This window comes from Agelaius phoeniceus (assembly GCF_051311805.1).
Source record: "Agelaius phoeniceus isolate bAgePho1 chromosome W unlocalized genomic scaffold, bAgePho1.hap1 SUPER_W_unloc_1, whole genome shotgun sequence".
Classification (NCBI taxonomy): Eukaryota; Metazoa; Chordata; class Aves; order Passeriformes; family Icteridae; genus Agelaius; species Agelaius phoeniceus.
In genome coordinates, this window is record NW_027509866.1 from 962,731 (window position 1) to 983,992 (window position 21,262).

Consider the following 21,262-nt stretch of genomic DNA (forward strand, 5'->3'; position numbering starts at 1 on the left):
TGCTGGGCTGTGCACAGGAGCTGCTCCTGGCCAGAGCTGTCTCTCTGCAGCTCTGCTGCCCTTGCCAGGAGCTGCCTCTGGGCCAGGAGCCCAGCCCAGCTCAGCAGCACAGTCACAGCACAAGGACTGTAATGACCCTCTGGGGCTTTGGTGCTCTTTGCATCAGACTCAGTCCCTCAGAGTGTGCTCAAAGAACTTCTCAGGGACTCAAAAAGAAAGAGAAACACTGAAGTTTCTCATACTTTAAACTTTAAATAGAACCTTCTGAGGGAAAGGACTGAGAATGTGTCCTCTGTGATGTCACAGCCTGCTCTATTATGTTACACAGCCACCCGGTGATGTCACCGTGTCAACCTCTACCAGGTTCCAGGTAGAGCAGAACACTGGTGGCAGTGATGACAGCTGGGGACAAGCAAGGCAAAGGTGTCTCTGGTGCTGAGCAAACCTGCGCCTCTGTCCCTGCAGGCTGTGGGCATCCCCCGGCTGCCCCACCTGGCTGGCCCCTTCCTTTGCTGACAGCTCTGCCTCCTGCCTGCCTCTGCCTGCCCACACAAAGCCTGGGGCTGCTCCAGGCTCCTGCTGGGGGACGTGCTGCACCACAGCCCTGCCCTGGCAGGGAAATTCCTTTCTCGTGATGTCCAGTCTGTGCCTCCCCAGCTGCCCTTGGTGCTATTATATCTTCTTCAGGCTCATTCCCACTATGAAGAAAAGCTCCAGCCTCTCTGAAACCACCCTTCAATCCCTCCCAGGCTACTCCTGTTCTGTCCTCAGGCTCCACACCACTGACCCCAGAGCCTGCAGATTCTCCCTGCTGGTTTTGTGATGAGACCTCCAAACCCCATCTTGGGAGATTTTTGGGTCCTCTCCAAGGACTGTGAAAATGGAAAAATAGAGATCAAAGTTATTTTCTCCTAAATCTTGCAGTGACAAAAAAAGAGTCAATACAAATAAACTGAATGAGGGCAGATTTACATCTGTTAGAAGAGGAAATATTTTGCAATTATGAGAGTGGCATGAAACTACAGCTGTTTTTCCAGAGAAGTGGATTCCCCATTCCAGGAATTGCCCAAGGTCAGAAGATTTCTGCACCTTAACCCAGTGAAACCCTCTCATCCCCAAGGACAGAATTCCTGCAGTGTGGGTTCTCTGCTGTGCTGGGTGCCCTCACAACGCTTCTGGCCAGAATGTCTGCTGAGGGCAGCCAGGCTGCTGCAAGGGCAGTGCCCTCACAGCCATCACCATGGCAGCCCTGTCCCCTGGGCCTGGCTCTGCCCTTTCCTCTGCCCCTGCCTTGGCTCTGCTGGCATGAAGAGTTTTGTCATTGATATCTTGTCCCCGAGGTGCTGAGGCAAATGGCTTCCCAGTCAGGTTCCTGGAGCACAAGTGGCTTTTCAGAGGCCAGCCAGGAATGAGCCCTGAGGCAGCAGCTTTGCAGTGGTGGCCACCAGGCCGGGCTGCCAAGGGAGGCTTCTGGCCATGGCCTGCAAGCAGCTGCTGCTGCCAAGGTGCCTTTGGTGCTTCAGGCTGTCCCTGGCACAGCTCCCAGCACGGCACTCTGCCCTTGTGCCCGAGGCCTTCCCTGTGCTGGGGCTGGCCTGGGGCTTTTCCTGCAGCGGGACCTGCCCTGCTGATGGCACAGGAAAAGCAGTTCCTGCTGGAGCAGGAGGCTCTGCCTGCAATGGCCTCCAACAACTCCAGCAAGGCCCTGCTGACTTCAATATTGCTGCCTAGAGCACTATATTCTAATAATTGTTATAGCTCCTGACGTGTGCAGTAAATACCTCTAGTTAAGATTTTTCTGTCTGATCATGATCAGAATCAATCAGAGCTGTATTTATACTAATTTATCTGGCATTTCATTGTTAATCCTGTGGGACAAATTGGGTTAAAGTTCTATTCCAACTGTCCAATCCTTTAGACCTTTGACAAATTCTGGGGCTGGGATTGGATCCAGCTGCTCACAGTCTCCCCTCGTAGAAGGAATTTTAGAAGTCTAGGGGTCCTGCAGGGGTTTGAGGATCCATGGTGGCTGTTAGGTGTCATTTCTCCACCTCATGTCTCAGCAGGAGTTTCTCCAATAAAGAAATAAAGCTTTTGCCTGAAGCTCCCACTGTGCCCATGACAGGAACCCCTGTGAGTGCCTGGGACATCCCGGCTCTTTGGCAGCCTGGGCACTCCTGGGATGTCACCGTGGAGCCCCCGTGAGTGCCAGTGACAGATCGGTGCCTTTGCTGCCCAAGGTGCCCTGGGATGTCAGCATGGGATGGCTGTGACTGCCTCTGACCACAGGGCTCTTTACCATCCCAGAAAGCCTTGGGAGGTCTCCATGGAGCCCCTGTCCATGCCTGTGACATTCCAGCTCTGGAACAGCCTGGAGGCTCTTTGGAAAGTACCCATGGAACCCCTCTGAGGGCCTGTGACAAATCTGATCCTTAGCAGGCAACCATCCCCAGCCCCATGTTGCTAGGGTCAGTTTCCATGGCAACCATCACCAGCCCCCTGTTGCTATGCTCAGTCCCTTGGCAGCTCCATGGAGACCCCATGCCAGGGGTGGTTGCCTCGGACACCAGGGCTGGCACCAGCTGGGATGCTCAGTTTCCACGGGCCGGGCTTCAGGAATGGGATTCTCCAATTTCCTGCTGCCGCTAAAATGGCGCTGCCCTCGCTGCCCTCCTGCCTCCTGTAGAAAGCACAAAAGGCAAAGATCCCGGGCTGGGATAAGAACAATTTATTGGGAACAGCAATGAGATAAGGAACAAACAGGAACAGGAACAATACTGATAACAGATGTGATAAGAAAAAGGGAAAACTACAACACAACTGACTGTCTCTTCCTGGCTACAATTTCCCCCTGCCTGGAAAGGACACCCTTCTTGTCAGGAGGGAGAGAGAGAGTCCCTTTCCTGCCCCTGGCAATGACCTGAGGTGGGAGTGAATGTAATGACAGGGCCATGGCCAGGCCCTCATGTTCTTCCATCCCACATCAGGTCATTGGGAGGGGCAGCAAAAGGGACAGGTGTCTTCCCAGCATGGATCACAGGGAAAATGGATCCCCAGGGCTCTTCCCAACATGGGACCTCCAATGGGGAAAGAAGCTGGAGTGGCGTATGAAGTTCTTCCTGCAGTTTAGGCACCCGCAAAACTTCCGTTGCTGGTGACTCCATTGGTGTCTGATCAAGCCCGAGCTCATGGAGAAGCTCTTGCCATGATGTGGAGAAGTCATCAGGCCTCTCCCCAGTATGGATGCGCCGGTGCCTGATAAGGGAGAACTTTTTCTTGAAGCCCCTCCCACAATCAGGGCAGTGGAAGGGCCTCTCCTCGGTGTGAATGTGCTCATGCAGGCGGAGATTGGAGCTGGTCTGAAACTTCTTCCCACAGGTGAGGCACTCGTAGGGCCTCTCCCCAGTGTGGATGCGGCGGTGGGTGATGAGGTGGGAGTTGCGCTTGAAGCACTTCCCACAGTCAGGGCAGCGAAGGGGCCTTTCCTCGGTGTGAATCCGGCGGTGCTTGCAGAGATCAGAGCTGGTCCGAAACCTCTTCTGACACTGGGGACACTCGAAGGGCCTCTCCCTGGTGTGGATGCATTGGTGCCTTATGACAGCAGAGCTGCAGCTGAAGCCCTTCCCACACTCCCCACACTCGCAGGGCCATTCCCCAGTGTGGATCATCTGGTGGCTGATCAGGGTGCTGCTCTGCCTGAAGCTCTTCCCACACTCCAAGCACTTGTGGGGCTTCTCCCCATTGTGAAGCTGCTCCTGGGCCACCAGCTCTGGGCTCTGGCTGAAGCTCTGCCCACCTTCCTGGCTCAGGGTGGGTCTTTCCTCCTCAGAGCACCCTGGGCTGGGTTTACAGCGCCCCCTCCTGCATGATTTCTGTGGATTTTCCTCTCCATTGGACTTCTGCAGTGTGGAGCCAATCAAAACAGCCTCTTCCATGACGTTCTGCCACGGAAATTTTTCCTCCCTGGTCTCCATCCTCAGTTTCTTCCCTGGGGTAGGAAGGACAAGGAGAGGATGGGATTGGCCTCTGTGCCACAGGGAAGGGGAAGGAGATCCCCCCAGTGCATCCCCAGTAGGATGGGGTTGGCAGCAGGGTTGTCCTGAGGCTGGGGACCGTGCTGGGCTGGGAGATGGAGCAGGAGAGAGGGGGAAAGGGGCACTGACTTCCTCCTCACCTGCCTGGGTATCCCAGGGCTCCTTCCTCTTCCTCGCCTCCTCCTCCATCCAATCAAGGTTTGGGAATGGGAAATCCTGTTCTGGGAAGAAAACAAAGGGTACGTACATTGTCGTCTTTTGTACTGGTTTGAAGGCAAAACAGGGAGAGAGTCTAAGCTAAAATTGCAATTCAATAAGAAAATTTAGATCAAGGCAATGATGCAGAAACACTGCCTTAAACTGACAGAGTCAGGATATAACCTGACACCCTGCTGGTCAGGCTGGTGGCTGCAGTCCCATTCAATGGTGGCTGCAGTCCTGTTGGAGTGATGCGCGTGATTCTGTCCGAGCAGTGATCGTGTAGATGGGTCTGGTCTTCCTCTGAAGGTCCAGTGGTGGTTCTGGAGCTCTTGTCCTCTGGGAATCCAGTAGGCAAGCTGCTCCTGGTGTTGCAAGGCTCAGCTTATATCCAGGTAGGAATGCTTGGATCCTCCCCCTGGGCGGAGCATCCCACAATGGGATGATGGAATTTTATCAGTCCTGCAGTGACACTCAATGGCCCATTCCCAGAAGATATCTCCCCTGGAGGGCGTTATCAGGGCTGAGTCATGGAAGAGATCAAGAACACTGCCCCACCTGTTTCTAGCAGTTGATGAAGATGGGGATTGCAAACATGCATTTGGTTCCATCTTACATTGCAGCCTGAAACAGTGGGGGAATCCCTACTCAGGGGGTGAACACCACCCCCCTTACCCAAACTGGCTCAGGTGTAAAACCCCCACCCCGGGAAGGCCACACACACAGGGGACAATGTCACACTTGCCCTGCCCCAGGGGAGGTCTCTGTCCCTGTCACTCCCTTGCCCGCCGCCCTCTTCTCATTCTTTCCATCTCTCTCTCTACCTCACATTTACTGTTCAATAAAATCCACGATGGATTTGATTTCGTTGGCACTTTAATTGGGGAAGAGGCATCTCTGTAACAATTTTCTTAACCAGATGGCAACATTTTTCGGGCATTGTGAGTTTAGGCACTGCTGTCTGACCCCAAGTGCCTTTGACAACAGCACGGTTCCCTACTCTGAGGAGGTTGTGGTTCTCTCTGGAGGAACTCTTGGAAACTTGGAAACAGTCCCTCCTTCCTCCCGGGGAACTTATGGGAGAACTGATGGGGAAAATGGCTGTTGTTGGTGGCCAGTGAAAAAGAAAATATTTTGTTGTCCTTCCTTGAAAAGTTTCTTAAAATCACTGGAGGAGAGTGAGCAAATGATACAGCAAGACTGACAAGGTTCATTTACTCCAGGGTGAGGAACACAAGGCTGCTGAAAGTCCCACAAGAAGCCCAGCTCAAGTAGCTAAATTCCCAAATAACTCCAGCCAGGGGTCTTCAGGAGGATTTTTTTGGAGATTGTTCGGAGCCGGCAGATCCCGGACTCGAGCCCCGGGTATCTCCGGGCTCCCTAAGAGGAGCTTTTTCGGGGGCAGAGGAGCCGCGATCGCCCCTCGGGAGGGTCCCGGGGGGTCCAAGTGGGGATGGCCTGGTACCGACGGGGCAGGACATTGGTTTTGGGGATCCCCATGAGAGCCGGGGCTGTGGAACGGGGGACCCCTGGGGCGGGGAGAGGGGAAGGGGCGATACCGGAGCTGGGGCACCCCCGGCAGCCCGGAGATGAGGCGGGGACGGGACCCCCTGACCCTGACAGGGGTGCGTCCTGGGGTGACTTCATGATGCTCGTGCCCCATCGGTCCCTTTAGCCCAGAAATGAGTTCTGCACCTTTAAGGCTGGTTCTGAGAGCCAAGGGGAGGAGGAAGAAGCTGCAGTTTGTTTTCAGACACTGCACTCACTCCTCCACATTCCGACTCTTGGATGGACAGAGGGCGGGACAGAGCTCTCCTTTGCTTTTAGTTAGTTTTTAGCTCTCTGAGGCAGAGAAGTTCCCTGGACTGTGGTTTTTCTTTTTCTTTGCTTCTGTTTAAACCTGCTCTGGACTGAACACCCAGAACACCACTGGCAGCTCCCACCTGTGGCCCACTGCGCTGAGCCTGGGCTGTGGCATTTCCAATACAGGTGGGACTGATAAGAGACTGATAAGAGACTGATAAGAGACTGATAAGACACTGAGTGAGCCAAGCTCCAGCTCAAGGAAGGATTTTTGGAGTTTGTCACTTATTTTCCAGAAGCAGGAAGTTTTATTGCTTAATATTGTTCAATTTTTGTGCTGGTGAATGCTTTGCCTGTTAAATAAAGTGTTTTTTTCACTTTTCTCCAAGGAAATATTTTCCCGAACTGGCTGAGGGTGGGGCTGCTGAATCTGTATTCTAGAGGAAACCCCTTTCGGGAGTTTTCTCCCAAAATTGCCCTAAAGCAGGACAGGGTGGTGGGAAGAGGGGGGAAGCCCAAGAGGCTGGATTGAGGGGAGGCTGGAGAGAGGGACCTTGGGACCCCAAAATCTGCCTGCATCCCTTAGCAGGACGCTGGAGAGGGGGGATCCCCAGGACCCATGGGATCCCCAACAGCCCAGAGACAGGGGACCACCAGAACACCAGAGGGATGAGACTGGAAATGGGACACTCCTGGTGGCTTTTTTTTTATTCACTCTTGATTTTTGAAGGTTTTTATGGACATCAGGTGACTTCTAGAGATGGACTTGGGCAAGAGGAATCCCCAACCAAAGGCATTCACACCCTGTTTCTCCCCAAATCAGTATTTTCCCCAAACCTTCCCACAGTGACATCCCCTCCTGTCCTGCTCTGGGTGAGCTCAGTCCCAAACCTGACCCTGATCCTGGTCTCAATCTCACTCCATGTTTAGACACACTCACAGTTCTGTATTAAATCACATCCTAGTCCCAGACTCATGTAGCCCCAGACCCAGTCCCAACCCCAGCCCTAAAGCCAATCCCATGTCTAGCCTTAACTCCAATCCCTGCTCTAATCCAAATCTCAGCCCCAACTCCAATCCCAGCCCCAATTCCAGCCCCAGACCCAATCCCAAACCCAGCCCTAAAGCCAATCCCATGTCTAGCCTTAACCCCAATCCCAGCTCTAATCCAAATCTCAGCCCCAACTCCAAGCCCAGCCCCAATTCCAGCCCCTTCCTAAATCCTCAGCCCCAAACCAAATCCCAGGTTCAGCCCTTCTGGGGGTTTGGGGGTGTCTCTGTCCCTGTGACCCCGATGATGTTTGGGTGGGGTCACAGCAGGGCTGAGAGGGACAGAGACCCCCCCCGGCCTCACCAGGGGTGAGAAGGTGGCAAAGCCCCCCCAGCCCCGAGCAGCCTCAGCGGTGAGAGGGACACAGAGCCCCTGGTGCCCAGCCCTGCACAGGCATTGCCTGAGGCCAGAGGGATGGAGACCCCCCGAGCATCCCCCAGGGCCAGGGGACAGAGAGCCCCGAGCATCCCCTGGGCTGAGAGGGACAGAGACTGCCCCGAGCACCCCCTGGCACAGGGGAGAGAGGGAGGGAGACCCCCCAGGCATTGCCTGGGGTGAGAATGATGGAAACCCCTGGGGAATGGCCTGGGGTGACAGGGACAGGGACACCCCTGGGGAATGGCCTGGGGTGACAGGGACAGGGACACCCCTAGGGAATGGCCTGGGGTGACAGGGACAGGGACAACCCCCCAAACCCCTCCCAAGCATCCCCCAGTGTGAGAGGCTCAGAGACCCCTTGAGCATCCCCAGGGCACTGGACAAAGTAAAGTTGTTTCTTGACAGAAATCAAACTTAACCCTACAGAAAATGCCTTGAATTTGCTCTTCCCACAAGTCACTTGTGGTGAACACGCAAACAAATCCCAAAATTTAATAAACTGACAGTAGAAGCAATTTTGTGGCAATTCCAAAATCCATTGGTCCTGCACAGCTCCAGCTCAGCTGCTGGCAGGTTCCAATATAAGAAAAGTGGAAATTTGGCCCAAAACATTGTGATACCTCTTTTCTGAAAAGAGTATGAAAAGGAAGGGAAAGCTCTGTGTAGATGTCACAAAGGTTACAGGGACAAAGAAAAAAATTATTCTTAGATTTGGAAAAGCCCCCGGCCTGTGAAATAGAAAAGGGGGGACAGCCACAGAGTGACAAGGACAGAGACCTCCCCTGGGGCAGGGCAAGTGTGACATTGTCCCCTGTGTGTGTGGCCTTCCCGGGGTGGGGGTTTTACACCTGAGCCAGTTTGGGTAAGGGGGGTGGTGTTCACCCCCTGAGCAGGGATTCCCCCACTGTTTCAGGCTGCAATGTAAGATGGAACCAAATGCATGTTTGCAATCCCCATCTTCATCAACTGCTAGAAACAGGTGGGGCAGTGTTCTTGATCTCTTCCATGACTCAGCCCTGATAACGCCCTCCAGGGGAGATATCTTCTGGGAATGGGCCATTGAGTGTCACTGCAGGACTGATAAAATTCCATCCTCCCATTGTGGCATGCTCGGCCCAGGGGGAGGATCCAAGCATTCCTACCTGCATATAAGCTGAGCCTTGCAACACCAGGAGCAGCTTGCCTACTGGATTCCCAGAGGACAAGAGCTCCAGAACCACCACTGGACCTTCAGAGGAAGACCAGACCCTTCTACAGGATCACTGCTTGGACAGAATCACGTTCATCTCCCAACAGGACTGCAGCCACCATTTAATGGGACTGCTGCCACCACCCTGACCAGCAACAGGGTGTCAGGTTATATCCTGACTCTGTCAGTTCAAGGCAGTGTTTCTGTATCATTGCCTTGAACTTCATTTTCTTATTAAATTGTAATTCTGGCTTAGACTCTCCCCCAGGTTTCCTTTAAATCCTCTATAAAGACAATGTGCGCACCCTTTGTTTGGTTCCCAAAACAGGATTTCCCATTCCCAAACCTTGACTCAAAAGAGGAGGAGGCTGTAAGAAACAGGAAGGAGCCCTGGGAGCCCCAGGCAGGTGAGGAGGAAGTCAGTGCCCCTTTCCCCCTCTCTCCTGCTCCATCTCCCAGCCCAGCACAGCCCCCGGCTGCAGGACAACCCTGCTGCCAACCCCGTCCTGCTGGGGATGCACTGGGGGGATCTCCTTCCCCTTCCCTATGGCATAGAGGCAAATCCCATCCTCTCCTTGGCCTTCCTCCCCCAGACAAGGAGCTGAGGATGGAGACCAGGGAGGACAAATCCCCAAAGAAGAACCGCGTGGAAGAGGCCATTTTGAGTGGCTCCATGGTGCAAATTCCGACATAGAGGAAAAGCCCCAGAGATCCCACAGGAGGAGGGGCTCCAAACCCAGCCCAGGGTGCTCTGAGGAGGAAAGACCCACCCTGAGCCAGGAAGGTGGGCAGAGCTTCAGCCAGAGCTCAGAGCTGGTGGTCCATGGGCAGCTTCATGATGGGGAGAAGTCCCACAAGTGCTTGGAGTGTGGGAAGAGCTTCAGGCAGAGCAGCACCCTTATCAGCCACCAGATGATCCACACTGGGGAATGGCCCTACGAGTGTGGGGAGTGTGGGAAGGGCTTCAGCTGCAGCTCTGCCCTCATCATCCACCAACGCATCCACACTGGGGAGAGGCCCTACAAGTGTCCCAACTGTCAGAAGAGGTTTCCCACCAGCTTCCAGCTCCTCCAACACCAGCGGATTCACTCAGAGGAGAGGCCCTTCATCTGCCCAGACTGCGGGAAGGGCTTCAAGCACAACTCCAACCTCATCACCCACCAGCGCATCCACACTGGGGAGAGGCCCTACGAGTGTCCCCAGTGTGGGGAGAGCTTCACCAGCAGCTCTCATTTGACAAGACACCAACGGAGCCACCAGTAAATGAAGCCCTGCAAATGCCTCGATTGCAGGAACAGCTTCATGCACCACTCCAGCTTCATCCCCCATGGGAGAACTCACATTGGGAAGAGCCCTGGTGATCCATGTTCCCCGTGATCCATGCTGGGAAGACACCTGTCCCTTTTCCTGCCCCTGCCAATGACATGATGTGGGATGGAAGAACGTGAGGGTCTGGCCATGGTCCTGTCATTACATGCACTCCTACCTCAGGTCATTGCCAGGGGCAGGAAAGGGTCTCTCTCCCCCTGAGGAGAAGGGTGTCCTTTCCAGACAGGAGGAAATACATGGCCAGGCAGAGACAGTTGTTGATGTTGTATTTTTCCCTGTAAATAGTTTTACATATCCTTTCTGTTGACAATATTGTTTTTATTTCTGTTTGTTCCTTATCTGGTTGCTGTTCCCAATAAATTGTTCTTATCCCAGCCCAGGATCTTTGCCTTTTGTGCTTTCCATGGGAGGCGGGAGGGCAGCGAGGGCAGCGCGGTTTTAGCAGGAGCAGGAAATTGGGGAATCCCATTGCTGAAGCCCAGCCCGTGGAAACCGAGCATCCCAGCTGGTGGCAGCCCTGGTGGCCATGGCAGCAGCCTTGGGAGCGGGTCCCTGGCTGGGGCTGTGGGAACCTCTTCCCTCTGGTGCCCAGGGACAGGAGTGGAGGGAGCGGCTGCAGCTGAGTCGGGGCAGGCTCAGGTTGGATGTCAGGAAAAGGTTTTAGGCCAGAGGCTGCTGGGGCCCTGGCCAGGCTCCCCAGGGAAGGGTCCCAGCTCCAGGGCTCTCTGAGCTGCAGCAGCGTTTGGCCAGCGCTGCCAGGCCCAGGCTGGCATTGTTGGGGTGTCCTGTGCAGGACCAGCAGTTGGACTGGAGGATCCTGATGGGTCCCTCCCAGCTCAGCCAATTCTGTGCTTCTGGGATCCCATCAGCCTGGGGATGGGGGCTGCCAATGGTTGCCATGGCAACGGGCTCTGGCTGCAGGCCTGAGCTGGTGTCCATGGCAACCACCCCTGGCATGGGGTCTCCATGGAGCTGCCAAGGGACTGAGCATAGCCAGAGGGGGCTGGTGATGGTTGCCATGGAAACTGACCATAGCAACAGGGGGCTGGCAATGGTTGCCATGGAAACTGACCATAGCAACAGGGGGCTGGTGATGGTTGCCATGGAAACTGACCATAGCATCAGGGGGCTGGTGATGGTTGCCTGCTAAGGATCAGATTTGTCACAGGCCCTCAGAGGGGTTCCATGGGGACTTTCCAAGAGTCTCCAGGCTGTTCCAGAGCTGGAATGTCACACACAGAGACAGGGGCTCTATGGAGACCTCCCAGGGGTTTCTGGGCATGGTAAAGAGCCCTGGGGTCAGAGGCAGTCACAGCCATTCCATGGTGACATCCCAGGAGTCCCCAGGCTGCCAAAGAGCTGGGATGTCCCAGACACTCACAGGGCTCCTGTCATTACCACAGTGGGAGCTTCAGGCAACATTTATTAGAGAAGCTCCTGTTGGGTCACGAGGTGCAGAAACGATCCCCAATACTCCCCATAGATCCCCAAATGTCACTGTGTAATCAGTGTTCCGTGCTTTCTTTCCAATGGAAAACAAGCATCCTTACACTCCAGGTGTCCATGTCTGAAATTGGGATTCCACCTCCAAAATTCTGTATATCCAAGGGTTGCTCCCAGGCACAATCTGCCAGTACCATCAAGCCTGGGTGGCCTGGACCTCTGGTGACTGCCCCTGCAACACTGGGGCTGGGTTCTTCCCTTCCCATGGAGATCACTGGGACACTGTGGAGACCTCATGGAACCAAGGGGATCATTGTGGCACCACTGGAGCCCATGGAACCAAGGGGCCATGGTGACACAGCGGGGCCTTATGGAACCCAGAGACCATTATGGCTCTGTGGGGCCTGATGGAACCATGGAGACCATTGGGACCCTTCAGGGCCTGGTGTCACCAAGGGGGCATTATGACACCTCAGGGCCTCAGGGAAGCAAGGGACCATTGGGACACTGTGGGGCCCCATGGAACTGAGGGAACATTGAACAGGTCTGGCTGGCTTGGCCTCCCAGGGGTCCCCTGACAAGTCTGGCTGATGTTGCAATGTCACAGGCCGCCTCTCATCAGCTCCTGGAAAACTGGGGCTCCGTGCTTTCCTTGCTATGGGAAAGAACCGCCCCCCTTTTCAGATGCCCATTGCCAAAATTGAAACTCTCCCTAAAGCAATTCCTATATGCAAGGATATCACTCAGAACAAATTCCTGCTTTCTCTGGCTGGCCTTGGCCTCTGGTGGCCATTTCTCATCTTCCCCTGAAACACTGGGGCTCTGTTCCTTCCTTCCTATGGAAAGGAACCGGCTTTCAGGTCCAGAGACCCTGGCCAAAATTAGAATTTGGCCTCCCAAATTCTGCATATCCAAGGACTGATCCCAGAAAAAAGTAGCTAGGACAGACAGGTCAGGTTGGCCCTGTCCTCTGGTGATTTTCTTAGACACTGAGCTGAATGTTTTCATTTGAAAACACCTTGGAGAGGGGCCAGAGATCTCCCAAGGAGGGGTTTTGAGGCCTTGGGCACATGAGCACTACATATGGACAAAGGAGCTCTGTGCTCTGTGCTGTTGTGGTGGTTTTGCATCACGGAAGTGATGTTCTAAGAGAAGCTGCTAGCAGTTTCCTCCATATCTGACAAAAAAAACAATCAGTAATTATCTTTGAGAATTGACAATCTGTTAAACGACTAAGGAAACTGTACACGCCTCTGTGAAGACACATGTTAAAGATGGGAAAGCCTGGGAGGGTCTCTTTCCCTTCTGGCTGGCACAGAGGTAACAAGGCTGACCCGGCCCCGTTTCAGCTAGGCTGGGCTGGGTGGCTCCTGCCGTGGGGCCGGGCCCCTTCCCAGGGACCCCGCCAGGCCCCATCGGCTGCCGGGCAGGGCAGGGGAGGCCGCGGGGCCGAGGCCGGGCCGGGCCATGGCTGCAGTTGGGAACATCTGGGCCCTGCTGAGCCCTGCCCCGCCGCCAGCCCGGGCCCAGCCAGGATCCGCCTGGCCCCAGGAGCAGCCCCGGGCCGGGCCGGCTCGGCCAAGATTCTGCCACCCTTGGGCTTCAGCCGCAAGCCCCGGGCAGGGGCAGGAGAAGCCATCGGTCCCCGGCCGTGCTGCTGCTGTGCTCTGGCCTGGCTGCTGAGATCCTGGCCCTGCCCCAGCGCGGCCCATCCTGACACAGCCCCAGCGCAGCCGCTGCAGAAACCTCCATCGTAAAACAGCTCCGGCCGCAAGCACGGAGCCCGGCCGGGGGCACGGAACCATCTGCAGGCTCTGGGTGAGATATGAACTCTTTCAGTGCTTCCATCCTTCCTCCAGTGAGAGAAAAGGACAAAGTGCAGGCACAGAGAGGAGCAACATGAAGACACCAAGGTCACTGAAGAGGAAGTTGAGCCCCAGATGGAAGGGATGAGGAGATGCCTTGATCTTGGGGCTGAAATCCTCTTGCAAACCTATGGGGAAGGATGTAATTGATACATCAGACTCTCTTTTTCCCTATATGTAATTGAAAATATGGGTAGATGACCTGTTCAGCCAAAACCTCCATGCTAAAGTAGGCAAATGTTGAAGTAGCTGTGATCCCATGAGAAGTTTAAACAGAGAAAGAGAGAAGAGTAATGAGATCCTGTGCTATCAGGGAGAGAAGAAGAAGATCTCTGTTCTCAGAGATGAAGATGATTTCAGAAATAGGTGAAGAGAATCTTTTCTCTTGAACAGCTCATCTTTAAACTCATACCCCATAAGTTGACATTGCCCATAAACACAGCTGTGGGGAAAGCTGTGAAAAATGGGAGGGACTTCACAATTGCAGATTTTCTGGGCACCTGGTACTCATGGGAATTGAGAGCCACGAGAGAACTTTTTTCTTATGGAGAATTCTCCATAGCATGAAAGCGAGACTCCTCTCCCTAAGTGAACTGAAGAAAGACTGTTCTAGATGGTGTAAACTGACTGAAACTTTCCGGTTTTGTCTCCTTGCATTGTCAGTAAGAAAGAAAAGGTTGAAGGGAGAGGAGAAGTGTTCAGATTCTTATTACTCTTTCTTCTATTTACTGGTAATAAACTTTTCAATATACCCCTTTAAAATTTTGAGCCTACTTTGCCTTTCTCCTAATCCTATCTCACAGCAGGAAATGAGTAAATATATTCCAGTGAGTGCAATGGTAATTAGCCAACACTGATCCCACTACACTAATAGATGCATTGGCTGAGAAATCTCAAATTAGCAAACCAAAATCACTCCAGATACATTCCTGATAAACTGCATTAGAGCAGAGGGAAATCAAGGCAGAGCCATGGTTTGTCAGGACTTGCTGCATCATAATGAGCCCCGTGGTGCATTTGGAGCTGAGCCCTTGAACCTCAGGGCCTGAGAGGAGATTGCACAAACCTTTCCAGGAGTCAAAGTCAGAAGAAAACCCCAAAGTGTCTCCAAGCATGAATGGGTCCCACTGAGGTCCATCCCCAACACGGGCTCCTCATGGACTCCTTGGAGGTGACAATTGCAGGCCAGGATGGCACAAAAACCTCTCAGAGTCTCAGTGTGGAAAGGAAATTCCAAACTACCTTAAAAAATTTGAGAGGCTCAAAGCATTACTGAGCCCCACTGAGTGTCAGTACAAAGCTCTCAAGGGACTCATTAACGCAGATATTTGGGGCCATGATTGCACAAACCTCTCACAGAGTCTGGATCAAAAGGGAAACACCAAGCACCTTCAAATAACTGAAGTACCCTGAAGCATTAATGAGCCCCACTGAGTGTTGTTACTGACAAAGCATCTCCAGGGACTAATTACAGCAGATAATTGGAGGCCATGATTGCACAAACCTCTCAGAGACTCCAAGGCAAAAGCCAAACCCAGAGTCCTTTGAAAAAGCTGCAGTCCCTGCAGGGAGCATGAAGGAGCCCCCAGGGCCATTGCTGAGCAAGGCTCCCCAGGGACTCCTTGCAGCAGATCCTTGAGGCCACTGGGATGTGGGCTAGGGGGGGATGCTGAGGGCAGCACAAGGGGCTGACAGTGCCCAGCCTGGCTGGGGCTGTGCCAGGAGGCCCCAGGGCCTCAGCACAAGGTGTCTCCTCCCAGCCCTTGGTGGCACAGACCCTGCTGTGCCCCCGGGCACCAAGATTTGGCTTCTCTTTGTCCCCACCTGTCATCACTGCCTGCAGTTCTCTGCTCTGCCTGGGGCCTGGGGACTCTTTCTCAGTCGTGTCCCTCACTGGGACCCATTAAAAGTCCAAGAAACTTTGGAGTTGGATTCAAAGAAAGTTTGGAGTGTTCTGGACAGGTTTCTTCAGCTCCCTCTCAGGGACTGATGCTCAGGGCCTGAGCACAAAGCCCCAGAGGCTGATTAAAGTCCTTGTGCTGTGTCTGTGCTGCTGAGCTGGGCTGGGTTCCTGGCCCAGAGGCAGCTCCTGCTCACCAAGAACAGCTTCAAAAGCACATTTCTCTGGATGAGCAGCTCTTGTGCCAGCCCAGCAGGGCTGGGGCACTGCCTGCAGCCAGCGCGGGCACAGCCCAGAGGCACAGAGAGCTTCAATCAGTCAGGGCTGGGAAGGGGCTGAGAAGTGCCTGGGGCACAATCACTGCCAGCCCTTGGCACAGGAACCTCTGGCTGCAGGACAGTGCAGCTGCAGCTCCTGGAGCCATCTCCTCAAGCTGGAACATCCCAATGCCTGCAGAGCCTGTGAGTACATTCTCTGCTTGTCTCTTGTGCAGAGCAGCCAGGGGTGCCCAGGGCTGTCCTGCAGAGCAGGGTCCTGCAGCCCAGGGCGCTGTGCTGGGGCAGGGACTCTGCTGCCTGCCAGGGACAGCTCTCAGCCAGCCCTGGCAGCTGCTCCCAGCGCTGGGGAGAAGCTCTGGGGGGAAGGAGCCACCCTGAGCAGGGCAGGGGCTGCTGCTGAGAGGGGCTGGGTGGGGCAGGGCTGCTCCCAGCTCCAGACCAGCCTGGGCACAGCTCCGCAGGGCACTTCCGAAATGAAGGTAAGCCTGGGATGTCTCTAAAGATCAGGAACTTTCCTGAGAGTGTTTTCAATTTTCTGCTTGGAGAGGGATGGGAAAGTTGGGGTGATGACAAAAGGATTTTTGCTTTTTAAATATTTTTATATATTCATAGATCTGTTAATTACTGTTATATAGTTATAAAACTATAATCCTTACTTAAATCTATTAAACTCTTAACTAACTCTATTAAAGTACTATTATATACTTATATAACTTTAATCCTTAATTTAGTCTAGTATGTTTCCTTACCTCTCTCTTAGATTTTAGAACAATAACCTGACTGTCTAAATACAGTCCTGAAATACTGTATGGTCTTATTCTCTTATATAGTCCTGAAATATTGTATGGTCTTATAGGAAGAGGACCTATAGGAACATTTTGGTTTTTAACCAGAATCTGAGAAGTCATTACAAAAAGTGAAGGCAAAGAAGCCCTTGAACCTATTCCAACGGTTTGAGCCAGGGGTGTGTAACTGGGGCAAGTGAATCTCCTATTGGATGTTCCTGTTAAATTTCCTAATTAATCAACCTTAATAAATTGCTGAAATCAGGGGCCGGGTGTTCCCCATCCCCACTGAGACAACTGAAAGCTTCCAATTAATATCTGGTTTTTACTTTACTGTTCTAACACTGTTGCAAGGGGATTTTTTTCTCTTTTGATTTTAAAAAACAAGGGGATGAGAGAAGCAGAACAGGAATTGTAATCCCAGAATGACAGAACATTCTGAGTTGAAAGGGACACAGCAGAATCATCACAGGAATGTTTGATCTTTTACAGGGACTGCAGAACTGTAAATTAAGTTGATTAGTGTCTCTGCTGGGAGCCTCCCAAAGGGCCCTCAGCCACTCCTCAGCCCTGCACAGCAGCAGCATCACCTTTGCAGGGCCCAGCAGGGCTCTCCTGAGCTGCCCTTGCCCAGCTGCACACAGAGCCTGCCCCAGCCAGGGCCCTGCACACAGGCAGGTTTCTGTAGGGCCCCAGCCAGGGCACACAGGCTGGGATGGGCTCTGTGAGTGCTGGCAGGGAAAAGGCTCCTCTCAGGAGGGAATGTCCAGGCCCAGGGAGATGCTCAGGGAAGCAGAGGGGGCTGAAGAGAGCAGGGCTGGGGCAGGAGGGCACTGTTGGTGTGTGGGAGGTGCCGGGCACAGCTGGGCACGGGAACACTGTCCTGAGTGCCCGGCTGTCTCTGCCCTGCCCTCTCAGGCACAGCACCACAACATCTGCTCTTGCTTCTGCCCTGCCCTGACATTGTCACTGTTATCTGCTGCTCTCAGGGAGGCTCTGGCATCTGCAGCAGCTGAGTCAGGCACTGCCCTTGGCATTCCTGCCAGGCAGGGCTGTCCATGGGAATGGGGTGTCCAAGCTTCCCTGGCACCTGTGGGGCTGTGGGCAAAGCAGTCCATGGGAAAGGGGAATGAGCTGAGCCCCTCCCTGAGATCCCATCATGGGCACAGCCAGGGATCTCCGTGCTGTGCCCTGCCAGGCTCTGAGCTGCCCTCCTGGGTGCAGATCTGTGCTAGAGCCTCTGGGAGTTCCCTGAATGTCCCACGGGGAAGGGCAGAGCTGCCACAGCTGAGGAAATGCTGCTGGGTTTGCCCAGGGAGCCGTGAGTGTCTTTGGCACAAGGGGGTGCTGAGACCTTGCCCAGAGACCTTGAGAGAGGGTGAGACACTCAGGGATCCCTCTGCTCTGGGCAGGGTCTGGTTTGTCCCAGGCTGACCTGGGAGTGTGATTGTGCTCTGATTGCAGCCAAAGGTGCAAAGCCAGGGCAGTTGGGAATGAGCCCATCCAGCCCCTCACCTTCCCTGAGCCACAGGGAATCCTTTGCCTCTCCCATCTCTCAGTGGCAAACTCTGAGTGCAGCAGAAATGCTGGCGATTTCTGCTGTCAGAGAGCCAGGAATGATGTGTGGGCAGAAGAAATTACTTAAACCAGCTCCTGCCATCCATGTCCTATGGAATTGGGAGTGTAGATGCTACCGAGACTTTATGCATTAGGAGTGATTCCCCTGACAAATCCTGGATATCCAGCCTTGTCCCTCTGCCAAATGGCCACAAACCCAGGGCAGCAGGGCAGGGATGGCTCCCCAAGAGCCCCCACGCACAGGCCTGGCTGCTCCTGGCACACTCAGCCAGCACAACTGGAGCTCAGGCAGGGACCTGGGTGAAGGTTTTCCCAGAGCAGGAACAAGGCTGGGTGAGTCCCAGCAGGGCAGTCTGCAGGGAATGGCCCAGGTTTGGTTCAAAGCAGCCTCTCCTGATTTGTCACTGTCCTTTCTCCATGAACAGGTGCCCATGTGCAGCCTCAGCAAATGTCCAACAGCAGCTCCATCGGGCACTTCCTCCTGCTGGCATTGGCAGACACGCGGCAGCTGCAGCTCCTGCACTTCTGCCTCTTGCTGGGCATCTCCCTGGCTGCCCTCCTGGGCAACGGCCTCATCATCAGCGCCGTAGCCTGCGGCCACCACCTGCACACGCCCATGTTCTTCTTCCTGCTCAACCTGGCCCTCAGCGACCTGGGCTCCATCTGCACCACTGTCCCCAAAGCCATGCACAATTCCCTCTGGGACACCAGCAACATCTCCTACACTGCATGTGCTGCACAGCTCTTTTTCTTTATGTTCTTCATTGGAGCAGAGTTTTATCTGCTGACCATCATGTGCTACGACCGCTACGTGTCCATCTGCAAACCCCTGCACTACGGGACCCTCCTGGGCAGCAGAGCTTGTGCCCACATGGCAGCAGCTGCCTGGGCCAGTGCCTTTCTCACTGCTCTCATGCACACGGCCAATACATTTTCCCTACCCCTGTGCCATGGCAATGCCCTGGGCCAGTTCTTCTGTGAAATCCCCCCAATCCTCAAGCTCTCCTGTGCCAAATCCTATGTCAGGGAACTTGGGCTTCTTGCTGTTAGTGTGTGTTTATCTTCTGGTTGTTTTGTGTTCATTGTTTTCTCCTATGTGCAGATCTTCAGGGCTGTGCTGAGGATTCCCTCTGAGCATGGCCGGTACAAAGCCTTTTCCACCTGCCTCCCTCACCTGGCCGTGGTCTCCCTTTTCATCAGCACTGGCTTTTTTGCCTACCTGAAGCCCCCTTCCCTGTCCTCCCCATCCCTGGATCTGGCCCTGTCAGTTCTGTACTTGGTGGTTCCTCCAGCCCTGAACCCCCTCATCTACAGCCTGAGGAACCAGGAGCTCAAGGCTGCAGTGTGGAGACTGATGACTGGATGGTTTCAGAAACATTAAACTGTTGGCCAATTTCTGCAAATCATTTGTAGTAAAAGTTATCTTTGATCCTTCTTGTTGATTTAATTTTGGAGGTTCTTTTCCTTTGTTTTAGTATTTTCTTATTGTCCACAAAGAAATGTCAATCTTTGTGCTATTTCTCATTTTGTTTCTCTCCACCTTCCCTGTGACCACAGACTGTGTCAGTGAGTGGTTGTGCTCTCAATGGCTTTAGAGGAACTAAAGGATCTCCCAGCAGAGTTTTCTGCAGAGATACCCTTTTGTTGCCTTCTCTGGAGCTGCAGCAGCAATGTCTGTGTGCAGAGCTGGGGCAGATCAGTGCTGGCCCAGCAGCTGTGCTCAGCAGCAGCAGCAGCAGCACTTGGTGTTGCCAGTGCTGCTGCCGTGGCCCTGCCCTGCTGCCCTGGTGGCCCTGGTGTTGCTGCAGGGCCTGAGTGCTCTCGGGGCCGGGCACAGCCCTGGGAGTGGCAGTGCCGGGGCTGCAGCAGGGACAGGCCATGGGCACTGCTGGGGCAGCGCTGACGCCTCAGGCCAGGCCCTGGGGGCTGCAGGCTCCTTGCCCAGGCTCTCTCAAGAACACGGCCAGGCCAATGCTCAGCACAGAAACCCCCGTCAGCAGCCCCAGGCTGGCCGTGGGCAGGCTGGGGGCAAACAGCATGGCTGGGGCTCTGCAAGGGCCCTGGGCCAGACGGGAAGGAGCAGCAGAGCAGGGGCTGATCCATCCCCAGGGCGCTGCACAGCCCAGGGCAGCGTCCCAGAGCGTCCTCATGCAGCTGCCAACAACATCCCCCCTCTGCAGCCCTGGCCTCTCCCCCAGCTCACACAGGTGCCCCATCCTTGCAGGCACAGACACGGCAGCACTGCCTCAGCAGCCCCTGTTTGCATTGCACACAGCAGGGCCAGCACCCCCATGCTGTTGCTGTGGGGACATGAACCTGAGGGAGCACAAATGCCATCAGCCCCTGGAGCCAGCAAGGGCTGCGGGACACCAGGGAAACCACTCAGCTTTGTCCTGGCCTCTGCAGTCAGCCAGAAAGTTTGTTCCCATCAGCTGGGAGTTTCCTGTGCCACTGCAGACGCTGTTGCTCAGAGCCAGGGCTGCCTGGCAGCCACCCCCAAACTGCCCTGATAATTTCTTTGGCTGCACCTTTGCTTATTTACTCCTCCTGCTTCAAATTTCTTCCTCTTGCCCACCCCAGGGGGCCCAGATATGGACACAGCACTCGAGGTGCTGCCCAAGCAGTGCGCCCGAGCACAGTAGAAGAATCCCTGCCCTGCTCCTGCTGGCCACACCATTCCTGATCCAGGCCAGGAGCCATTGGCCTTCTCGGCCACCTGGGCACACTGCTGCCTCATGTCCAGCCTGCTGTCCATCAGTCCCTGCAGGTCCCTTTCTGCCTGGCTGCTCTCCAGCCACTCTGTCCCCAGCCTGTAGCGCTGCAGAGGTTGTTGTGGCCAAAGTGCAGGACCCGGCACTTGGACTTGCCTGTCCAGGGCCCTGTGCAGAGCCCTCCTACCCTCCAGCAGATCCACACTACCAGACAACTTGGTGTTACCATGCTTTCATGAGGCCCCTGAGTGTCCCAATGGTCTCCATGATTCCATGAGGCCTCCCAGTGTCAGAAAGTCCCTTTGGTTCCATGGGACCCCTTGGTGTCACAAAGTCCCTTGGATCCTTGGGCCTTGCAGTGTCACAATGGATCCTTGGTTCCATGAGGTCTGGCAGTGCAGCAATGCTCTCCTTGGTTCCACAGTGTCAAAATGGCCTCTTGGTTCCAAGGGCCACCACGGTGTCAATCATGTTTCCTTCATTCCAGGAGTCCCTGAGGAGCAGCCCTGGCCCCTTGGTTCCATGGGGCCCTGCAGGGTCACAATGGCCCCATCATGACACCAGGTCCTGCTCTGTCACAATGCTCTGCATGGTTCCACAAGGCCCTGCAGGGTCACAGTGGCCTCTGCGGTTCCATGGGGCCTCAGAGTGCCACAATGAATTCCTTGGTGCTGCTGTGTCACAATGGAGCCCTGGTGACACAAGATCCTGCAGTGTCAC

General features: G+C 54.5%; 1 protein-coding gene across 1 annotated transcript in view; it reads left to right on the forward strand.

The window, feature by feature from the left end:
• LOC143692431 (uncharacterized) overlaps positions 1-9,916 on the forward strand; it is a 230,170-nt gene extending 220,254 nt beyond the window's left edge. Inside the window, 1 exon segment of the mRNA XM_077172663.1 lies at positions 9,438-9,916. Coding sequence (XP_077028778.1) covers positions 9,438-9,916 — 479 coding nt within the window.
• Positions 9,917-21,262: the final 11,346 nt, after the last annotated feature.